This window comes from Rosa rugosa, chromosome 1 (genome assembly GCF_958449725.1).
Source record: "Rosa rugosa chromosome 1, drRosRugo1.1, whole genome shotgun sequence".
Lineage (NCBI taxonomy): Eukaryota > Viridiplantae > Streptophyta > Magnoliopsida > Rosales > Rosaceae > Rosa > Rosa rugosa.
Window position 1 is genome coordinate 33,358,625 of NC_084820.1, and position 19,875 is coordinate 33,378,499.

The 19,875-nt window shown below is 39.5% G+C and overlaps 1 protein-coding gene across 2 annotated transcripts; it reads right to left on the reverse strand.

Moving 5' to 3' along the window:
• Nucleotides 1-6,142: 6,142 nt before the first annotated feature.
• On the reverse strand, nucleotides 6,143-19,109 carry LOC133735688 (uncharacterized). Of its 2 annotated transcripts, XM_062163095.1 has the most exons (4): nucleotides 18,772-19,096; nucleotides 18,574-18,673; nucleotides 16,180-16,232; nucleotides 6,143-6,456 (listed from the first exon to the last, which is right to left on the reverse strand). In XM_062163095.1, exons 1-4 carry the CDS (start codon nucleotides 18,894-18,896, stop codon nucleotides 6,183-6,185), a joined length of 552 nt encoding a protein of 183 aa, XP_062019079.1. In that variant the 5' UTR covers nucleotides 18,897-19,096; the 3' UTR covers nucleotides 6,143-6,182. The 2 variants fall into 2 exon arrangements, with proteins under 2 accessions (XP_062019079.1, XP_062019068.1); XM_062163084.1 differs by lacking the exon at nucleotides 6,143-6,456 and having other exon boundaries at nucleotides 16,186-18,673; nucleotides 18,772-19,109.
• Between the last annotated feature and the right edge of the window lie 766 nt (nucleotides 19,110-19,875).

Here is a 19,875-nt window from a genome sequence, read left to right on the forward strand (position 1 = left end):
TCAAGTTTGGGACAGTGGTCCATATGGATATAAGCATATCCTCCAATAAATAATAGATTTAGGGATCATAGCCCTCATACTCAAAACATTTGGTTTGAGTCTTCACAATTAGAACCATGTTCTAAGAGTGGAGTGAACAGAGGTTCACATGTACTCATAAAAAGAAGGGACAAAGGTCCTAACATAATTGGAGATCAAGAAACAAGATGTTTCGATTTATTTGATTGTATAACAATCAGTGGAGGAATTTTAAGTCCTCATGAAATTGAATCAAGAAACATGTAGTTTCGATCTCATTATAAATTGACAATTTTATATCAAATTATTAGATAAGATAATAAGATGAGATCAAATTGAAGTCGTCAAACTCATGAAAAATACATACCTCGATTCTGTTGAAAATATAATTGATATTGTTGATATCAATTGGTGAGTAACAGAATATTCTAAAATAGAGACAGATTCATTTAGAGTCAGTAATTGAAACATGCATTAATATAACATTATAACAAAATATTCATAAATTTGGTGTAGTCTAGTTGGTTAATATATTTGGTTTGCATCCAAAAAGACCTGGGTTCAAGTCCCAGCTATGGAAAATAATTTTGTTATTTTTTCACAAACGACATAATCATATGAGGTAGATATGACAAAAATAATCATAAGTAATAAATGTTCATTATGATTGCATAAAATAAATAACTATGGTAAGTATCGAAAATGGTAATAGAATGAGTTACTTATAACAATAATTACCGGAGAATGGTAATAAAATTGATAATAAAATGAGTTATTAATAACAATAACTACCAGATAATGGTAATTAGAAATATTATCATGATAATTGTAACTTTTGCAACAAATTCTCATGACAAATTCAGTTATGAAAGAATTGTAATAAAGGTAGTTTGAACGTAATAAATGTGATTAAACAGATAAAGATACGGAAACGTAATTACGTTTAATCAGTGCCAGAACATAGGCTTAAAATGACTAAACAAAATAAATAGAAACAAAAAAAGGGCCTAAACATAGGCTTAAAATTTATCGGTATCAAGAAAACCGCCGCTGATCATGTAATCAATATGTTTTCCATTGTCCACAAAAAAATCAGGACTTTGAGCTTGTTATCTTCACTGACAAATTCTCCACATAATTTTAGTTGGGAGGTAATCATATGTTTAGCGGAATTGAAAATCAGTGACAGATTTAAAGTTCTGAAGGCGCAAAATGCGTCCATTCATATCGTGCTCTTGATAGAACAATGGTTTTCTGGTGAGCAAATCGATCAGCCAATACTTGCCAAATCTCAAGTGGATCTTTCACCGTAAGGTAATCATCTTTTAGGATCTTATCAAGATGATAACGCAAGAAAATCATAGGCTTGGCGGGATCTTGCACAGATGACTTATTGTCAACTTTGATGGCATTTCCAAAGTTTTTAGCCATAAGGTGAATTTCAGCATCAAATAGTTCTTGCCAGAAATTTTAAGAGGATCATAGTCCAATTTTGTTAGATGCGTCATCTTTCTATAAAGAGAAAAGATGAGATATGTTAGGATCCATAATTATTAGAACAATATGTTCTATGAAAAATTCATATACGAAACAAAGGTTTCGAAGAGTTCATAAATATGAACAGTGGATCCCATATGGAACACACAAGAAAAACATTTGTGTGATGTCTATAGAACCATAGGTTCTAAGACTACTCGGTCAGAGGACTCGAGTCTTGAGCAATGGAACATGTAGTTCTCATTGTCGTATATGAAATATAAATTTTCAACAATTATATTATATAAAAGATACATACAAATACATGTAAATGATCGCATAAAGAAAATTGATATTCATCTAGGAGAGAAAGAAGAAAAACTCATAGATCATTAGCCTTGGACATAAGCAACTATGTTGCACCATAAGGCTTGCGGATCATCATGGAGTTCAAAGAAGAAGAAGAAGAAAAATAAGAGCAAATTCGTGCTGATAACGTGTTATAAACTAGAGAATTAAAGAGAGATAGAATAGAGAAACAGAATATAGGAGGAGGTAGAAGTGTGTATTTCATTCTCATTAGACCCCTTTATATAGGAGTAATGTTTACATCATAAGGACATAACTAATTAGTATTTACAGTGGACAGCCACATATATATAATATTTATAACAATAAAGACAAAATGGTCAATTCAAAAATAAAAGAAAAACAAAAGAAATTTAACGAAAAAAATCAAAAATCAAAAACAAAATATGTGCAGTAATTTTCTCCACATTTTGTGGAATAACTTCCCATTTTGGAGTCTAGTATATATATATATATATATCAAAGATCTAAGGTAGAAGATGAAGAATAACAAAGAAGAAAAAAATGCTGAATAGAGCTAGAAGAAGAAGACGAGCAACTGTTCTCTAATATTGGTATTAATCTGTGGTAATTTTTCAATGTGTTTCTGTGTGTATTAAGGGGAAGAAGACAACCCCTTATATATTCTAGAATCTGGAAATTATATTTCTCTAACCAACCTGCATAGCAACCTAACAACTTGCTCAATACTCTAATAAACTTTGCTTATCTGTTGGTGTTGTTGACTTGACTGGATCATTGACGTTGGCTGACATTTTCTTCATTGACCTTAACACTTTCATCATCTAAGCTTTCTGTTCTTTGTTACCAAATTTTAATGAATGTTGTCGATATGTTATTACTGATATCTCCTTGTGTTGTAGTGTTCTGCACATTGCAACTATTTAAAAAGCTATGCTCTTGGCAATATAGTGAAGTTTGATGACTAACTCTTGCATTTGGGCTTTGACAACGTTCATCAACTGTGAACTAATGCCTAATGAATCTCTGGAAACTCTATTCATGGTAAGGCTGTTATTTCTTTTGTTGATTTTACACTAAAATAAGGAGATCCAATGGTGCTAACGTATTTCCTGCCTTACAAGATAAAATTAAAATGTTGAGTACATTGTTTACCTTCTCTCACATCAGAGGAGCTGGTTCACATACTTTTAGTTTGTCATGTATTGTAATCTACGTAATGTAGTATTTCCTCTTATGTTTGGTTTAGATAGAATCATGGTTATTGTTAACTTTTAGTTTGACATATATTCAAGCACATGTCTGTTAGGTCCATAATTACCTAGTGTACATAACTCCAACAATATGGAGTATTTGCTATCTCACCAAGCATAATTAACACCCTCTTTGGGACACCCACAAGCCATGGTGAGGCCCAACCGAGACTTGCATCTTGTAGCCCTATGTTCAAGCTACGCTACGGTATCTGGAAGTCACAAATCCGTCGCTGGGAAGCCACCTTTCCGGCCTTGCCAACATGCCCTCACAACTAGGCATTTCTATACTAGAATAGTTGTTACTTGTCCCACATCGAAAACAATGTAAAGAAGATGGCTTCCTTCACCTATAAAAGGAACTCTCCTCCCACTTAAACACCATTCACTCCATTACATCACTTGTAATCATGTTAGGCCGCAAGGCTAAACACACACTAGTTAAGCTTTCAAGTGGACGTAGTCTCTCGCTAAGGCGGGAGGTGAACCACTATACTTCGCTTGTGTCATTCTCTCTCTCTCTCTCTCCTCTCTCTTTTACTTATCGTTAATTAGATCCCCACGGATCCAAGCATTAACATTGGCGCCGTCTGTGGGACGCCGTCACACAAAGGCTTCGTCACCTACCACGAACTTTGACCCAAAAGTGTCGAGTCAACGCTCACTCAACATCAAATTGGAGTCGGTCAACGCCTGGCGGGGTCGGTCAGGGTCGGTCAACGCCCATCAGGGTCCGGTCAACGATGACCAAGGTTAGTAAACGCTGAACCAAAAAAAAAAAAAAATTTGGCGGCAAAATCTTCTCTGGACACCCAGAAAACTTCTCTGGGCACCCATGCTTTCTTTCAAACAACCATCAGCGCGCGCTCTGCTGGATCTTCACACCTCCGCCGAGCCGCCTCCGTCGAGCTCTACGCCACCGCTGACCATGCTCCACCGCTGACCATCACCTCCGCCGAGCTTAGTCAGCGGCACCGCCGAACTCCTCCTCCGCTGAGTTCCGCTCCGCCCAACTATCCTTCTCCGCTCCGCCATGAACCTCCGTTCCGCCAGCCATGAGCCCCACTGGCAGACATCCGCTAACCTCGCTCCGCTCCGCCTGCCATCCCAGCGGTAACCCAGCACCTCCGCTGACCATCATCAACGGCCAACACCGCCATGTGTTCTGCCGCCAATCACCATCAGCGGCAATTTCTGCCGCTCAGCTCCACCACGACAACCTGCATCACCAGCGGAACCGACCCCTCCGCCAAGAGCCCCGCTGACTTCGACCACCACCGACTGGCTCCGCTGGTCACAATCGCTGCTCAACCATTGCTGGACGTCCTCCTCTAGACAGCTCCTCCTCCGGTCGAGCACCGCCGAGCGAGCTCCGCTAGCCATCCACCAGCGGCTCCGCTGTTCGTAACTCGACAAATCTAGCACCTCTGCTAACCACCTCAAGCTTCTTTGCGGAGCTGTCACTGCCGACCATCGATCAGCGCCCCACTGACCATCCTTCAGCGGCACCGCTAGCTCAAACCACCACTAACTTAGCTCTCTTGGCCAAACACCACCGCTGGCCAAGACCTCCGCCAGCCGCTACCACCGGCCAGAGCACCGCCGAACTCGGATCCTCCGCCGAGCTCCAGGTCCGCTGCACTCCAGCTCTGCCAAACTGCTAACAAACACCGCTGGCCACCGCTTCAATCCTCGTGGCCGAGCTATAAGGCGGCGGAGCTCTAACCCCTGGCGGAGACTCAATTTTCTGGGCAGAATATCTTATCTACACACCCGGACGTCTGATTTGGACACCCACTGCCATCCTCTTGGATCAGCAACGATCATCCAATCTTTTCATATGCCGGAGGATACTGAGGCGGACTCTGCCTTCGTTCATGCAGTCGAACTGTGGGTTTCTATGATGGTCAGAGCGCAACCAGCAAAGCCAGCCATCAAGATAAGTATTTCTATCTCTTTCCTTGGTGCACACGTGCCTAGCTTTCATAGGTGAACTAGCTTAGCACAGTTGGTCAACTGGAGCATGGTTCATAACTCAATGCCACATATACCTAATTATGCTTTTCCCCTGTGCACACTCTCTATACATAATTATGCATATGGTTATTTACGTGCTGCAGTAAGACCATGAGTTCATATACTTGTTATCACATAACATGACCCACCATTGTAGCTATGCACACATTCATGCTCCTACCCATGCTGCACGTATCAACTACAATACTTGTGTGCCACATGCACATACATAGCCTCTCATCTGGACGCATGGCTCACACTAACTCCTTTTCCATATTTATAATAGCATGGCCACATATAATTGAACTTGGATTATGTTTCCAATACGCCCGCACACGGCTATAGTTTAATTACTAGACACATGCTACCATGCTCATAATATTATCAACACATTCAAATGGGCTTTGCTTATTTCTTCCATGCAATTGAGTTGTTCACTCCAAACTTCGAAATTTATGGTAAAGCCCGCAAATGAAACAACATTTGTTTATACGCTTCGCTTACAATTTTAGCAAAGTACATGTGCAAATTGTGGATGTCAATTTTACAAATTCATGTACTAATCACCTATTTTGTTTCATGGAGACATAATCACCAATCACCTCTCCAATTAGCGATATCATCATCCTTCTACTAAGGTGATTCGCCGGAGCAATGGAGCGTCATGCTTGGACAACTCCAACATGATTTGGGTACTTATATCAATTCCAACTCCGACTCGCTCCAATTCGGCATAAGATAAGTAACTATATCTTATCTTTTACGCTCTTTCAAATTGAGCTAATGCCATGCCAATCACATGCTTTTACTACTTCTAAGCATGACTACAATATATCACACTTGATATGCTTTTACATGCTTCCATAACAGGGCCGGTCCTGAGCTTTTTGATGCCCAGGGCGAAATTTTTTTTTTGTGCCCAACTAGCCTCAAATGTCATACTCTAAATCTTTTTTTAGGAGCTATTACATAAAGAAACATGCTCAAATGTCATACTCTAAATCTTTTTTTAGGAGCTATTACATAAAGAAACATTACACAATAGGGGGGACATAAAACCAAAACTCTGTAATATAAAGGAGTTACAAATCATCTAAAATGATGTCTTCTTGCATTTCTTGAAGCAAAATCATCAATTATCTTTTCGTAGTCAACATTTGCCAACATATTTCTTTCAATGGTTAAAATAGCTAATCCATTCAGCCTATCTTGAGTCATGGTAGTCCGAAGATAAGACTTTAATAACTTCAATTTTGAAAAACTTCTTTCAGCGGATGCTACCGTCACCAGTATAGTCAATAAAATCCTGTAGGCAACCATAACACTTGGAAACATATCCATTTTCTTAGCAAACTCCATAATTTGAATTGTCACGCCCCGAATTTTGAATAATAAATTCAAATCCGAAACCTGAATAATTACAATTACAAAAAACCAAATCTCGAAACTTCGAGTTCATTATTACAATTCACTCTCACAATATATTATAAAGCTCAAATGAGCATAACACACCTCACAACTTACAATTGTTGTAAAACTCTAACAATTGCTCTAACCGCACGATCACCGTCCTGGTTCTCCTGTCCTGTAGGATTACCCGCTACACAATTTGAATAGTGTACCGGGAGTTGCAACAACACAAAACCCGGTAAGCTTTTTACAGCCAGTATGAGTAAACAAGAAAGAACTGTTGATTTATTAGATTTCAAGACTACCACAAACCCACGTTACTTTCTCACTCTCATATATATATATAGACACTTATGAGTTACTCTCAATTTAGCTCATAAGATCACTCACTCTCATATATATATATAGACACTTATGAGTTACTCTCAATTTAGCTCATAAGATCACTCACTCTCATATATATATATAGACACTTATGAGTTACTCTCAAATTCGCTCATAAGATTTCCCAACATTTGGTAGACAGACTCATATATATATATAGACCCTTATGAGTTACTCTCAATTTCCCTCATAAGGTTACCATATATATATTGACACTTATGAGTTACTCTCAATTTCACTCATAAGTTCACTCCACATTTGGCAGACAGACTAGAGCTCTAACTGAACGTAACCACTCGTCCGGCCACAGACGTGATTACGATTTAATACTATTAATAACCACCAGCCCGGTACGAGAGCGTGATTCACTAATAGATGCCATGGTCACCTCGTGACCTAGTGATCTCCACAGATCACAACAATTTATTGTTCCTCAACAATAAAACTCAACACCTCTCACAATATATTGTTTCTCAACAATAAACTCAATATCTCTCACAATATATTGTTTCTCAACAATAACTCAACACAACTCCAACAATACATATTATTTCACGTAATAATATATATACAGACATTCACACAGGAATGTCTAGTAACACCAACAATAGTTCATATGATTGCAACAAAATAAAGCAATTAATTGTATTGGGTTCGTAATATGAACCACGTGAGGTTTACTCACCTCGATAATCCCGCTGCGTCTTCAATTCAGCTCAAAATACGATCCACAATCGTCCACCAACTCAAACCGTCAATCACCTAGTCCAATAATGATCTTGACTTAGCCAACAACTCAAATATGTAATTAAACGACGATCCAACGCTCAGATTCAAATTAAACGATGATCCAACGGTCGGATCTGAATTTAATGATGATCCAACGGTCGGATCCTCACGGATCGCCTTTAGGATCATCCTCCAAAATTATCACGAAGATCCAACGGTCAGATCTTCCTGAATCGCCTTTACTAACATCTCCACAAAATTATATGAAAATCCGACGGTCAGATTCTCACGAATCGCCTTCCGAATCACTATTTCTCAATTATACGAAGATCCAACGGTCGGATCTTCGCCCGTGACCTCACAAGGTCACCGGGACAGTCATACGATCAACATATCCAAAATTGAAGCAAAACCGATGGTCAGATCTTCACAGATCGTAACCCGAAGATAAACGTAAAAACGTTAAATAGTAACGTCAAAACGTAAATCCACTATTTATCAACTTTTTCTAACATGACCATGTTATATATCAAAACGCTCGTATGGATGCATAGATCATCGCCTAGATAATGAAAACTCGAAATATGGTCTGATGCGCCGCCACAAACGGTGGTCAGTGGGCGGTCAACGCGGCGGTCAACGCCGGTCAACCACCTCAGATGGCAAAGTGACCAACTACAAACTGGTTCAAAATGAAAGGGTGGTCGACTTTCATACCTGGAGCTAAGCCTGGTTCGGCCTAGATCGTCCTAGATCAAGCGTTGAAGTTGGATTAATCTCGTGCGTCTGATCAGATTCCAGATTGAATCAGGGACGTCGAAATCTTCAACTCGTGATCTTTCACTCCACACTCCAAATCGTCAAGCAAGGAGGATATGAGGATGATCAGGGGAAGGAGGAGATCACGAAAATGGGGAGGATCGGCCCGTGCAACGCCGGCGTCGATGAGATCCGGTCGGGTCGGTTACTTCGCCTGGGGTCGCTTCGATCCAGGTTTGGGGGCAACGGCGGTGCAAGAAAGTGGCACCAGGCGACTGGGCGGCTTGCGGCGATCACAAGGAAGGCCGGGTCGTGGCCGGAGGACGCCGGAGGCCGGAGATGGGTCCGGGTCGGGTCAGTCGAATAGTTCCGGGTCTGAGGGTTTTCGATCGAGAGAGAGAGAGAACCGGAGGGACTATTTAGCAAAAAGGGAAAAGTTTCGTCCTTAATGAAAGAATTTGGAAAATTTCTCTATTTATAGAAAAAACCCAATTTTAAAATATTCATAACTTAATCATACGAACTCCGAATATTGCGTTCCACATGTCCACGAACTCGTATCGACGAGCTCTACAACTTTCATGAAGGAAGTTTTCCCAAATTTTGAACGTATAAAAAGTCAACTTTGTTGACCCCCTAAAAACGTTCGTTTTCGAAAATAAAATCGTTCGAACTAATTCCACGACTTCTCCAAGCTTCGTACTCGCTCCTACTATCGTGAAATCATTTCTAAAAATCCACGGAATTTAATTTGGATTTTTTCGGGTATTACAATACCCTCCTTAAAGAAATTTCGTCCCGAAATTTGAGCGTAAGTTAATTCCTCTCGATTAAGGTTGACCTAACCATAGAATCTCCATCTTTTCCAAATCTGTAGTAATCTACAGAGCCTCAACCCTTTGTATAAAAATACATTCCTATGGCCACTAAATCCTTTCATCACAAACGTAAACGCACAACACAACTGTTCAACATCAATCCACATCAATTACACAAAATCATCACATGGATCATCTCATAGATCCTCACATAGATCTTCACATAGATCATCACATAGATCTTCACATAGATCATCACTCTGTGCTGGCATACAAGCACAGTAAACACTCTCACAAAGTGTTTCGCTACTCAATTAGCATCACGGTAAATCTCCATAGTAAAACTTAAGCATGCACCACTCTTCACAACCATAGAGATGCATCACTCAAAACAAATCATCCCCAAAAGCACGCCAATTAATTATGTCACCCAATGATGATGACTTGGGCTTGCTCAATCCTTGGGCTAAGCACTAGGGCTGGCCAATTGGGCCTGAAGAAATCGGACCATCCACATTTCGAACCGGCCCAAACCACTTTGGGTTTAACATTTGGGCCTACTATTCGGGCCGAACAATTGGGCTTACTATTTGGACCTACCAATCGGCCCACCAACTTCCAGCTCGGCTACGGTATGAAATTGTACATACCGTATATACGTATACATACCGTACAGATCGTGTATACGTATGCATACCGTACAACTGTATATACGTATGCATACTGTACAGACCGTATATACGTATGTATACCGTACATACCGTATATACATCCGTATATCAAGCATATACGAGACCAAAAAAATATTTGTAAGAGGTAGGGTTCGAACTCCCGACCTCAAACACGAAGGTTTTGCTCCCAACCACTGAAGCAAGAGCTGCCTTCATTAATATATGCTCACGTGTTATATTTATTATGTCATAAGTGACATAAATAAAATAACGGGGAAGGCAAGGTTCGAAACCTCAACCTGCCGCACGAAACCTTTGTCCCCCAACCACTGGAGCACAAGCTGTGCTTAATATAATGTGTACAAATTTTATACTTATTATGTCATAAACGAACATAATAAAAATAAACGAGAGGCGAGGTTCGAACCTCAGACCTCTTGTACACGAACTGTACACTCAACCACTCGAGCACGGCTGCTCACGTTATTATCCATACCAATCCTTTTATTTAAACCAACTGTTTCAACTGTTTCAACAATTCGGCCCAACTCATCCAAAACTGTTTCAGAAACTCGGCCCATCATGTCCAAAACTGTTTCTGAAACTCGGCCCATCAGGCCTCCACCCACAGCTACAGTGATGCCTTGATCCGAGACAGGCCCAAGTACGGCCCACTTGTGTCACGGCTTATCCCTTCCGTGATTTACGGCAGTCAAATCTGCTTTCGGCTAAAGCTGTCTGCCACAGCATCTCGAGGTTCGGCCTGTCCCCTTACACGCTCTCCACGCGCCAACAACTTTTCCGGGTTTTCGGATGACTTTAATCCAACGCGTGGATTCAAATTCTGAGATCGTTCATCCAACGGTGGAGATCTGCTCACCTTGTTCTATAAATAGGTGCATTCTGGGGAAAAACTGTTCACTCCAAAAGAAAAGAAATTTTCTTCCGAGCTCAAGCCTTTCTCTCTCAACTCTTCAGCCTTTCTCTTCTCAAATCCTTTCTTCATCAATTTCAATCCTTCTCTTCTGATCTTCTCTCCCATCTAGTTGATTCAATCCCATCTTTCCTCTGAACTTTCAGATCTTCAATCTTTTCCTCCAAATCTTCAATCCTTCTTTCTCAGATCTTTTCTTCCATTTGAAGATTCGATCTCATCTTTCCTCTGAGAATCTCAGATCTCCAATCACCAGTTCAACAACTCCAATCCTTCTAACAAAATCTCCCTCAAACACTAAACCATGTATTCCTCGATTTCCACATCCTCTCACCCCATGACCCAAGAGCCACGAACTCTGCAACTAATGGAGCTCCAAACCCCGCAACAAATGGAACCACAACAACAGCAACCAACAGAGGAGGGAGGAAACACCCAAGCAGCTGGAAGTAGTGCCAACATGGATTTCTGGCGAAGCCGTACCAGGTGGATTCCTACTCCAGAACAAATAAGAATCCTCAAGGATCTTTACTATGTCAAGGGATTTAAGTGCCCAACTACAGAGCAGATTCACGAGATCTGTCTCCAGCTGAACCAGTATGGGTATGTTGAGGGTAAGAACATTTACTTTTGGTTCCAGAACGTCAGGGCTCGAGAGAAGCAGATGAATAGGTGTAATCAGGCTGCTCCAGTGCCCATGGGAACTAGTTCTCTTGGTACTGGTAGATCCATTGATCTCAATTTTGGGTCCACTGGTTCTACTGGTGCTAGTGGATCCATCGACATCAATTTTGGGCCAGCTGGTGGATCCATTGACATCAATTTTGGGTCCACTAGTTCTACTGATGATGGTAGATCCATTGATCTCAACTTTGGTTCCACCTATTCTACTGGTAATGAAGGATTTCTTGATTTAAATTTTGTTTCATATTCTTCCTCACACTTCAACACTAATACCAGTCCAACTCTTTTGGCACAACAGGAGGACAAACATCCCTGCAACAACGAGGAGGAGATCACCAGGAGGTTCAAACTCTTCCTCTGTTCCCCGTGCACGGCGAGGACGTCTTTGGTAACCTGAAGACTACTTCCGAGGAAGGTAGTGCACATGATTACTATTTCGGTGGCTCAGGCGGTTACAACCGTGGATCTCCAGTTTCTCTTGAGCTCAGCCTCAACCCATCCGGAGCTGCTGACTAGGCTTAGTACAGCATAGTCCTCGTTTTCCTTTTTCTTTTCTTTTTTTGTCTTTTTTTTTTTGTAATATAAACTCAATAAGATGGTGTGCATGTTTTCTTTCCTGTTTGTTTAACCAACAACAACACCAAGGATCGAACCTTGGTCACCCAATACTATTTTCAAAACCATAAACAACTCTACTGCACACATCTTTCATAATGATGCAATAAAAACAATCACTCAAAAAGAATCCAACAATCAATTAAGTCGCATCGAGGTCTAGCTAGTATCCTCTGAGTCAAACCAAACACAACAATTTCATCGATAGGATTAGGGATTTATAAAGCTAAACACATCCTGAGTTAGCTAGGAAAAACCCACGTTTTTAGAGTTACTCTTACAACTCTTATAGAATCTCGATAATTCCATCTATCAATTGCTTCAACAAAAACTCACCACAATTCAATCCCTAACATTTAGCGATTCAGAAATCGAATCAAACTCCATATCACATAGTAATTCACTTGAACCACTATGGATACCTAACAAAGTCACTAAAATCAATATCTGAAATTGCGTTTAACTATATCACCTAAAATCAATCACCAAAGGCAAACCCTTGCCTGACTCTAACATGTCCTCCATGCTTCTTCCTGCACCATACATAGGCCTCAAAATTCAATTTCATTCACTTGAACAAAACTATATTCACAAGTCTGCTATAGACATCAGGGAAAAACCCATACTTTTACTCATAACTTTTCCTTCTAAAAGTTCATCACGTAGTGTATATAAAATCACCACACAACCTTCTTAGTCTACACTAAGAATTCAATCTCACACAAGGTCAGCATAATTGCCTCAGAGTCACTTTAATCACGTATCACATGTCAATTACCAAAACTCCACTAAGACGTCTCTTTATAAAACAAGATATCTAATCCTTGATACGTACACCTCATCTAAACATCTGTACGTCCAACTTAAGAAGACAAAATTTATAACAATTCATACTCGTATCCACACTAGGTACGTGCATAGGTCCACACCATGTCTTCAACCAAACACTTCAACAATCAAAAGAACCTCATTTCCATAAAACAATCCTCGTTGACTTAACAGAGTTGAATCAAGAGGTTCCTATTCCTCAAGGATTGTAACTCGCGGCCACTGAACTTATTCCAATACGAACCTACAAGACAACTGTAAGGTTCTAAGTACAACCCCTTCGAATCTCCATCACCTAAGGAGTATAGTATGCTTGGCTAAGACATGTATAACACTTAAAACACAGTATAAGTCAAATACAAATTCATATTAACCAAGTCAATACTATAGGGAAGGTATTCACGTTCCCTAAACGACCTAGCGGCCTAAACAACTCCCAACACTCACGCATACCCAATGACTTAGCCAATACCGAAGAGCACACGATGGGGATCCGCTGCAGACGGGCCATCACTCGGAAGGTATTGACACATCACCAAATATGCACCTTACGCTCTGATACCAAACTGTCACGCCCCGAATTTTGAATAATAAATTCAAATCCGAAACCTGAATAATTACAATTACAAAAAACCAAATCTCGAAACTTCGAGTTCATTATTACAATTCACTCTCACAATATATTATAAAGCTCAAATGAGCATAACACACCTCACAACTTACAATTGTTGTAAAACTCTAACAATTGCTCTAACCGCACGATCACCGTCCTGGTTCTCCTGTCCTGTAGGATTACCCGCTACACAATTTGAATAGTGTACCGGGAGTTGCAACAACACAAAACCCGGTAAGCTTTTTACAGCCAGTATGAGTAAACAAGAAAGAACTGTTGATTTATTAGATTTCAAGACTACCACAAACCCACGTTACTTTCTCACTCTCATATATATATATAGACACTTATGAGTTACTCTCAATTTAGCTCATAAGATCACTCACTCTCATATATATATATAGACACTTATGAGTTACTCTCAATTTAGCTCATAAGATCACTCACTCTCATATATATATATAGACACTTATGAGTTACTCTCAAATTCGCTCATAAGATTTCCCAACATTTGGTAGACAGACTCATATATATATATAGACCCTTATGAGTTACTCTCAATTTCCCTCATAAGGTTACCATATATATATTGACACTTATGAGTTACTCTCAATTTCACTCATAAGTTCACTCCACATTTGGCAGACAGACTAGAGCTCTAACTGAACGTAACCACTCGTCCGGCCACAGACGTGATTACGATTTAATACTATTAATAATCACCAGCCCGGTACGAGAGCGTGATTCACTAATAGATGCCATGGTCACCTCGTGACCTAGTGATCTCCACAGATCACAACAATTTATTGTTCCTCAACAATAAAACTCAACACCTCTCACAATATATTGTTTCTCAACAATAAACTCAATATCTCTCACAATATATTGTTTCTCAACAATAACTCAACACAACTCCAACAATACATATTATTTCACGTAATAATATATATACAGACATTCACACAGGAATGTCTAGTAACACCAACAATAGTTCATATGATTGCAACAAAATAAAGCAATTAATTGTATTGGGTTCGTAATATGAACCACGTGAGGTTTACTCACCTCGATAATCCCGCTGCGTCTTCAATTCAGCTCAAAATACGATCCACAATCGTCCACCAACTCAAACCGTCAATCACCTAGTCCAATAATGATCTTGACTTAGCCAACAACTCAAATATGTAATTAAACGACGATCCAACGCTCAGATTCAAATTAAACGATGATCCAACGGTCGGATCTGAATTTAATGATGATCCAACGGTCGGATCCTCACGGATCGCCTTTAGGATCATCCTCCAAAATTATCACGAAGATCCAACGGTCAGATCTTCCTGAATCGCCTTTACTAACATCTCCACAAAATTATATGAAAATCCGACGGTCAGATTCTCACGAATCGCCTTCCGAATCACTATTTCTCAATTATACGAAGATCCAACGGTCGGATCTTCGCCCGTGACCTCACAAGGTCACCGGGACAGTCATACGATCAACATATCCAAAATTGAAGCAAAACCGATGGTCAGATCTTCACAGATCGTAACCCGAAGATAAACGTAAAAACGTTAAATAGTAACGTCAAAACGTAAATCCACTATTTATCAACTTTTTCTAACATGACCATGTTATATATCAAAACGCTCGTATGGATGCATAGATCATCGCCTAGATAATGAAAACTCGAAATATGGTCTGATGCGCCGCCACAAACGGTGGTCAGTGGGCGGTCAACGCGGCGGTCAACGCCGGTCAACCACCTCAGATGGCAAAGTGACCAACTACAAACTGGTTCAAAATGAAAGGGTGGTCGACTTTCATACCTGGAGCTAAGCCTGGTTCGGCCTAGATCGTCCTAGATCAAGCGTTGAAGTTGGATTAATCTCGTGCGTCTGATCAGATTCCAGATTGAATCAGGGACGTCGAAATCTTCAACTCGTGATCTTTCACTCCACACTCCAAATCGTCAAGCAAGGAGGATATGAGGATGATCAGGGGAAGGAGGAGATCACGAAAATGGGGAGGATCGGCCCGTGCAACGCCGGCGTCGATGAGATCCGGTCGGGTCGGTTACTTCGCCTGGGGTCGCTTCGATCCAGGTTTGGGGGCAACGGCGGTGCAAGAAAGTGGCACCAGGCGACTGGGCGGCTTGCGGCGATCACAAGGAAGGCCGGGTCGTGGCCGGAGGACGCCGGAGGCCGGAGATGGGTCCGGGTCGGGTCAGTCGAATAGTTCCGGGTCTGAGGGTTTTCGATCGAGAGAGAGAGAGAACCGGAGGGACTATTTAGCAAAAAGGGAAAAGTTTCGTCCTTAATGAAAGAATTTGGAAAATTTCTCTATTTATAGAAAAAACCCAATTTTAAAATATTCATAACTTAATCATACGAACTCCGAATATTGCGTTCCACATGTCCACGAACTCGTATCGACGAGCTCTACAACTTTCATGAAGGAAGTTTTCCCAAATTTTGAACGTATAAAAAGTCAACTTTGTTGACCCCCTAAAAACGTTCGTTTTCGAAAATAAAATCGTTCGAACTAATTCCACGACTTCTCCAAGCTTCGTACTCGCTCCTACTATCGTGAAATCATTTCTAAAAATCCACGGAATTTAATTTGGATTTTTTCGGGTATTACATGAATGGATATCCAAGGCCTATCTGTTTCATATGCCTCATTCGGCAGCATCTCCTGCAAAATTTGTAACTCCATAAGCAAATATTTCGCATCAATATCAGAACCATCACCATTTCTCAAAGCATTTTCAAGATTCAAACAACAACTTTTCAATTCATCATCATCCAAGTGAGCTAACTTTGATGCATCAAATAAGAAGCCGAAAATAGATTCAAAAGTTTTCATTTGTTCAAACCTGCTTTTTAATTGAGAAAGAGCCATATCAACTAAAATAAAAAAAGTAATCAGTTCTAAAGGACTCTTGAGCAGATTGTTGTTCTCTTTCAGTATTTGGAATTTCATCAAAATGCTTTTTTCTGCAAACACGACGTTTTATAGGAAATACAGGCTCAACTCCCATGTCATTTGCAATTTCTTTAGCTTCAATCATGGCAGAATTAAACCCATTTTCCCTATACTTTTCAAAATAAGAAACCAGTCCCTCTAAATTCTTCACAGCAACATCAAGAAGCATATCTTTGGATTGTAACTTTTTACTAACCAAGTTAATTTTATACAAAATGTCATGCCAAATAACCAAACTTAAAATAAAATCAAAGCTTGAAAGTTCACCAGATATCAAAGATTCAGCATCCCTACACACTTTTCCATCATCACTAATTTCTGCTAGTTTTTTTAAGGCTTCTTTTATTTGGGCAGCTTGAGTTTTTATAGCTTTGACACTTTCAATATGACTTTCCCAGCGCGTAGTTGACAAAGATTTCAAAGTCAAGTCATCTATATATTCAAGCAAAACACTCCATCGCTTTGTAGAATTAGAGAACACCGTATAAATTGTTTGACATGTTCCAAAAAAAGATTTTTCTTTATGACAAGAGTTTGCCATGTCACACAATACTAAATTAAGAGAATGACAACCACATGGCATATAAAAGGCTCTAGGATTTATATCAAGCAATCTTTTTTGAACACCTTGGTGTTTTCCTTTCATATTAGATCCATTATCATATCCTTGTCCTCGCACACAATCAATATCTAAATCAAGAGATTCTAAAGCTGCTTGTAATTCATTAAAAAGCCCTAAACCAGATGTATCTTCCACATTTATAAATTCTAAAAAGAACTCTTCTATTTTTATTGGAGAACCCGACACATCTACGCATCTTATAATTAAAGTCATCTGTTCTTTGTGACTTGCATCAGGAGTGCAATCAAGGATTATCGAAAAATATTTTCCCTCCTTGATTTTTTTAATGATTGCACTCTTGACGTTTAAGGCCAACATACCAATCAACTCATTTTGAATTTTATGGCTGAGGTAATGATAATGAATTTCTTTGTTTTGAATAAGTCGAAAATGTTGTTTCATTATGGGATCAAACTCAGCAATCATTTCAAGTAAGCCTAAAAAGTTTCCATTGGAATCTTCATAACTTTTTTCATTTGTTCCACGAAAGGCCAAATTATTCTTTGCAAGACATTTCACAACAGCAATTATTCTGACCATAACTTCTTTCCAATGTTCAGTATCTTTCCTAATTAACTCTTGTAGCTCCTTATCAATTGTTTGGTTCTTATTCAATCTCACTCGCAACTCAGCCCAAGTTCTCAAGTTATTGAGGTGTTCAGAACTGTTTTCATGTAAATTTAATGTTGTACCAAGATGTTTCCAATCTCTTATCCCTTCACTTGCTAATTGACTTCTCGAGCGAGCTGTTTTAAATAATTTACAACAGAAACAAAAAACTTTATCTAGCTCTTTTGAGTAAATCAACCATTTTCTATCAAGAGATTCACCATTTGGTAATTTTCGAACATAAAACTCAGAGGAAAAGTGCCGACCTAATTCATCCTTAGGAAAGATGATATTAGTTTCTGTAATAGGCCCTTTTTCTACAAGCAAGTCTCTCATTTTTGAATCTAGACTATCCCAAACTCTAGGATAAAAAATATTCAAATCAGCTGATGATTTCAAGCATTCAAGTTTATTGGCAATAATTTCATCATGGGAAAGATTTTCATTATTTTTTGTTTCATCACTTTCACTTTCACCTATATCATCAAGTTCTTCGTTTACCTCATTCTGATTTTCTACAAACTCATTAGAATGAATTTGTAGTTCAGGTTCATTTACTAAATTCTCAACATGATCTTCAACAGATTCATTTGTTTCTTTAACAAAATGTTTATCTAAAGATCCCCGTTGAGATTGAATAATTTCTTCTTCTCTTTCCTTTCTTTTTCTTTTTTGAGAACCCGAGAGTTGTTTCCGAGGAAACATTATTGAAACAATGAAACTGGCTAGACAAGTAGACAATACTCAAACAAAAGCAAGCCAAAATACTAAACTTTGACTGATAAACACTTTAGCATAGAAGTGATAGAACAATAAAACCTGGAAATTTGGAATCAATTTTTTTCTTTCTTGTTTTTTCTTTTCTGATCGAGATTGACTTGCATATCCACCTTCCAGTTGCTGAGTTGCAGTGTTGCACCTAATATTGGAAATTCAAAATGGAAAACTGATGAATGAGAAGGTTGTTAGAAATCACTTTGAATGATAATTGATAAACAGTGGAGCATAGAACAATACCTGGAAAATGGAAATCTGGATTTGAGCAGTCCTTGCAACCAATTTAAAGAAAACGCTTGCTGGGTTTCAATGTTCGCCCGTTTGAACTTGGGACTTGGGAGAGAGACAGAGAGCAAGACAGCCATGACTCTTCAGTCTTCACTCTTGCCGCAGTATGCTTTTCACACGCATGATACCAATTCTCAATAGAGGCGTGCTCAAATGCCGGTCACTTTTTCCACTCCGTTCTGCACGTTGTGGACTTTTTCTTCCAATAACCCTATAAACTAATAGCAAATGGCAACTTTGTCCTCTCCTTTCTGTACGTTGTGGATTTTTTCTTCCAAAAACCCTATAAACTAATAGCAAATGGCAGACAATTTCTCCACTCCTAACATATATAATTATAGGTAATTAAATATACAATTATATATATATATATATATATATATATATATATATTTTTTGTACATAACTACATATATATAGTTTTATATATAAAAATTGTGTGCCCCCACTCTCTTTGTGCCCTGGGCCGTCGCCAAGCCTGCCCTTGGGCAGGGCCGGGCCTGTTCCATAAACTTTTGAGCATGCCTAAAACATTTTGTAGATTTGGCAACACTTTCTAGGTCTCACATACTAAATATGCCATGCTTCACATACCGATCTCAAACGATCTCTAGGCATGTTTACAATAATGCAAAAATGATATTAGCATCCCCATTACAAGTACATGCTATACACATATGCCATGTTTCTATTTAATTGCAACCAAATTAAATAAACATGGGACGCTCATACAAAATATTATTACATGCTCTATGTGTTCATCATTTTTCATTCAACCGCCAAGCGGTAAGGCAACGCCTCATAATGACAATGACCGCTACGCGGCATTGCAGTCAAGTTTCTCCTCCGAGAAATAGCAAAGGGACTAGTTAACACAGCCCACGGCAGCCATTGATCCGGCAGTTAACCCCGACGCTTGGGTACCAAAGATTGGGCTCACTACCCAACACCCTCTGGTCCGCGCAGCTCCCCTCATCAAACAATTTTCCGACCATCCGGAGGTCTATAGCCAGGAGTGGGGGACTCCTCGCAGGGCCTGGCAGGGGCCCACCCGAA

What these genes read in the sequence shown, in the direction of transcription:
- LOC133735688 (XM_062163084.1), bottom strand. Translation starts at nt 18,459, where the DNA reads ATGTTTCCTCGGAAACAACTCTCGGGTTCTCAAAAAAGAAAAAGAAAG.